The 4,077-nt window shown below is 50.0% G+C and overlaps 1 protein-coding gene across 1 annotated transcript; it reads left to right on the top strand.

Annotated features, from left to right (window-relative positions):
- The first annotated feature begins 301 nt into the window (after positions 1-301).
- LOC103391454 (SUN domain-containing protein 2-like) lies at positions 302-2,070 on the top strand. Its single transcript, XM_017039472.2, has one exon. It carries the CDS (start codon positions 517-519, stop codon positions 1,555-1,557), a length of 1,041 nt encoding a protein of 346 aa, XP_016894961.1. The 5' UTR covers positions 302-516; the 3' UTR covers positions 1,558-2,070.
- Positions 2,071-4,077: the final 2,007 nt, after the last annotated feature.

The following is a 4,077-nucleotide window of genomic DNA, read 5'->3' as shown; positions in this document are numbered from 1 at the left end:
TAGTCACAGTTCTAATTCCCTGATTCCAATTCTAATCAAGTACTTTAACCATGAATTTCCAGAACTACACACACACTGACAATACTACAGTAGAATACTTCATAAAACTGCAGTATTCCCAGTAGAGTTTGAGACGAAGCCACATATTGAACCTCATACAAGGGACGTCTACGTAGAGCACCACGACATGGTCTACCTTTCAAATGTCATTAGTGAGCTCATCAATACGGCCCCAGCTGTGATGACATCATCAAAGGAAGATCAAAGGAGCGTGACCCACAGTAACTATTTCAATGGTCTGATGTTTGATTTTATCGTTACAGGTGAAGAAGTGAAGAAATGGAACTAGTTGAGACAACCGGTTAGTAGGTTTATGTAGTGTAGTAATGCGACGTCACCGATGCCAACTAGGTTAGAACCCACAGCCCACGGTGTCTACATACAGCTGTTTTCTGTTCACATCCCATCACTGCAGCCCAACAGTCGCACCACAGCCAGGTGACCACACCAGGAGTCATGTCTCGTCGAAGTTCCCGTCTGCTCTCGTCGGGATATTACTCGGACGAAGGCGAGGACACCAGCGGTCTGGCCAACATCACGTACCGGGAAAACCCCGTCAAGGTCTTCAGGAGGAGGGCGGGGGGTCGGAAACCCCGCTCTCACACCTGCGGCACCGCGGACGCCAAGGCCTCTGCTTCGGGCCACCTCCCACTGCTCACTGCGGGCCAGTCTGTGGGCCTGAGCCCCCCCCCTCTGGCCTACCCCACGGGGGGCAAATGCACAAAAATGACGTTTGGTCTGTCCCTGATCATCACCGTTCTCATCCACCTCTTCCTCTTCCATTCCCTCTTCACCTTGTGCAAGTCGTCCATGTGCATCACCAACAACCCGGCCGTCGGCGCGGTGGAGGTGAAGATGAGGCACCTGTTCTCGGAGATGCAGAGGGAGCAGGCCCAGCTCCACTCTCAGATGATGGACAAGATCGACCAGGAGATCCACAAACATTCACGGCCCGTGGCTGACAACATGGCCGACTTCGCCCTGGAGAGTCAGGGCGCCAAAGTGATCAATTCGAGGACTTCTCAGACATACAACTCGGCGACGCTGTTCGGGATCCCCCTGTGGAACTCCTGCAGAGGCCCGCACACCGTCATCCAGGGGAACTCGGCGCTGGTCCCGGGGAAGTGCTGGCCGTTTGAAGGAGCCCAGGGGAGTCTGGCCGTTTCTCTCTTTCATCCTGTTAAGATAACTCACGTGACACTGGACCACCTGCCGCGGTACAACTCCCCCACCGGCCGAATCGACTCTGCGCCCAGAGACTTTGAAGTGTACGGAATGAAAAGCGACGGCGAGGGGGGAGCGCTGCTGGGCATCTTCACTTACGATGAGAACGGAGAGTCCACGCAGACCTTTAGGCTCCCCTTCCCCACCGACGACGCCTACAAACTGGTGGAGCTGCGAGTCCTCAGTAACTGGGGCCACGTACAGTACACCTGTCTGTACCGCTTCCGTGTGCACGGGAACGTCACCTCCAACCAGGAGCAGATGCAGTGCTGAAGAACGGCCCACAAACAACCATTTAGACCAGGGTTCAGTCTGCACCAGGGTTCAGTCTGTATCAGGGTTCAGTCTGCACCAGGGTTCAGTCTGCACCAGGGTTCAGTCTGTACCAGGGTTCTGTCTGTACCAGGGTTCAGTCTGTACCAGGGTTCAGTCTGTACCAGGGTTCAGGCCGCACCAGGGTTCAGTCTGTACCAGGGTTCTGTCTGTACCAGGGTTCAGTCTGTACCAGGGTTCAGGCCGCACCAGGGTTCAGTCTGTACCAGGGTTCAGTCTGTACCAATATCACAGTGGGCCACCCACAAATTAAAACGGGGATGAAGTCGCGGGACAAAGTTAATATTTAGTGAAACATTGAAGGCCTTCTGTCCAGATCTGTGATGTAGAATTTATTACTATGGAAACAAACTTTAGTTTTGCCTAAAAAAATGAGTCTTGAACGACCAAAGGTTAATGTCATAAAAACAGGAGAAATTAAATTGGAAATAAAACTCACATCAGTGGAAGTTGTGTCTTTTTCTGTCTCTTTATCTGTAGACTTTCCACTTCCTGTTTATTAGAAATATTTTTTTCACAACAACAACAACAACAACAACAACAACAACAAAACCTAAATGTATGTGCACAGCAAATAGACGACCAATACTACAAATACTGGGGGGGGGGGCAACTCTAGTACATTTGATATGACATCCTGGGCCAAATGTAGTTACACTGTGAGCCAGATTTGGCCCCCGGGCCTGAGTTTGACTGACGACACGTCTGTGACTAGTTTTACTAACGTTAACTTCATCAGCACCTGGTCACCGACCACAACTACAGGGCCCAACTAGTACCAGTACTATCGGTACCATTTACAGATTTAGGGTTTAAAGTTGACATGTGAAGAACGAACACACACACACACACACACACACACACACACGGTCGTCCTGCGGAGGAGCAGTCGACCGTGGGGAAGTTCTCCGTTTGTGAAAGAACAAACATCATTTTGAATTCTGCAGATTTCTGTTGTGAAAAACGGCAGAAACAGAATCGTCAGCCACTCTGGTTCTGCTGACGTCGCTTCATCCAATATTTATCTGAGGGTTTTTTTTCAAACGGCAGCAAAAAGAACAGAGAGTGGAATCAACAACAACAACAACAACAACAACAACAACAACACAGTTCAGCGTCAGCCTGACTAAGACAACAGGAAACAGGAAACAGTTCTCTGAGAGGATTCTGTTCATCCACCACTGCTGCTGATGATGATGATGAGGAGGAGGAGGAAGAGGAAGACCCCCCCCCAACATGTCCAGATGATTGGAGGTGAAGTCACATAGAGAATAGCCCTCAGACCTGACACCAAGGTCTGACTGTTCTCCAACCACGACCATCGACACAGAAGAAGAAGAAGAAGAAAGAGAAGGAGAAGAAGAAGAAGAAGAAGAAGCAGAAGAAGAAGAAGAAGAAGAAGCAGAAGAAGAAGAAGAAGAAGAAGGAGGAGAAGAAGAAGAAGAAGAAGGAGGAGAAGAAGAAGAAGAAGAAGAAGAAGAGGAAGAAGAAGAAGAAGAAGAATAAGAAGAAGAAGAAGAAGAAGAAAAAGAAGAACAGAGGCAGACGCCGCCTTTGATCAGTCTGATGAACACGACTGCTTCACAGAGCAGAGACGCCACTGGCTGCTGGCTCCACCACCAGGACCAATTAGCAGTAGCTGTTTGGCTCAAGGACACATTGGCCTGGAGAGGAGAGAGACTGGACTCACTGGAGGTCAACCTTCACCACAGGGGGCGCCAGTCGAGTCTTAATGATATTTAATTCAGAACAATCAGGAGGAGGAGGTTCAGTTGGGATGGCCTGTTACGCAGTAGTTCCTCTTTCCTGGCCTAAAGGTGGTACACAGAGTACACAGAGTACACAGAGTACACAGAGTACACAGAGTACACAGAGTACACAGAGTACCCACTTCCATGAGTTGGTTTTTATAATTGTTTTATTTAAATCTTATTCTCAGTCACTGTGGCCTGGGGTGAGAGAAATAGATGCTGAATAGACTGGGGGCAGCAGCAGCAGCAGCAGCCTCAGCCTCAGCAGCAGCAGCAGCAGCAGCCTCAGCAGCAGCAGCAGCAGCAGCCTCAGCCTCAGCAGCAGCAGCAGCAGCAGCCTCAGCAGCAGCAGCAGCAGCAGCCTCAGCCTCAGCAGCAGCAGCAGCAGCCTCAGCAGCAGCAGCAGCAGCAGCCTCAGCAGCAGCAGCAGCAGCAGCCTCAGCCTCAGCAGCAGCAGCAGCATCTGTTGAGTCCTGTGGATGTCAGTAATTTTCTCCCTGACACAGTGAGAGAACAGGGAGGGAGACCCGGCGGTCTTTAGTTCTTGGAACCGATGGTTCCTGCTGTGGATGGTGAACAGTTTCTAACTGAATGAAAACCTTTTCAAATGTTGTTGATTTTTAGGCAGTGAAAGTTCAGGGTCAGCAGCCCTGAAAATCACACCCATCCAGACCATAATAATCAAGAAAAAAGAAAAGAAATCAGCCGT

The sequence above is a fragment of the Cynoglossus semilaevis genome, chromosome 15 (assembly GCF_000523025.1).
Source record: "Cynoglossus semilaevis isolate Cse_v1.0 chromosome 15, Cse_v1.0, whole genome shotgun sequence".
In the NCBI taxonomy this organism is placed as follows: Eukaryota; Metazoa; Chordata; class Actinopteri; order Pleuronectiformes; family Cynoglossidae; genus Cynoglossus; species Cynoglossus semilaevis.
This window is presented reverse-complemented; position numbering and strand designations above follow the sequence as displayed.

What these genes read in the sequence shown, in the direction of transcription:
- LOC103391454 (XM_017039472.2), top strand. Translation starts at nt 517, where the DNA reads ATGTCTCGTCGAAGTTCCCGTCTGCTCTCGTCGGGATATTACTCGGAC.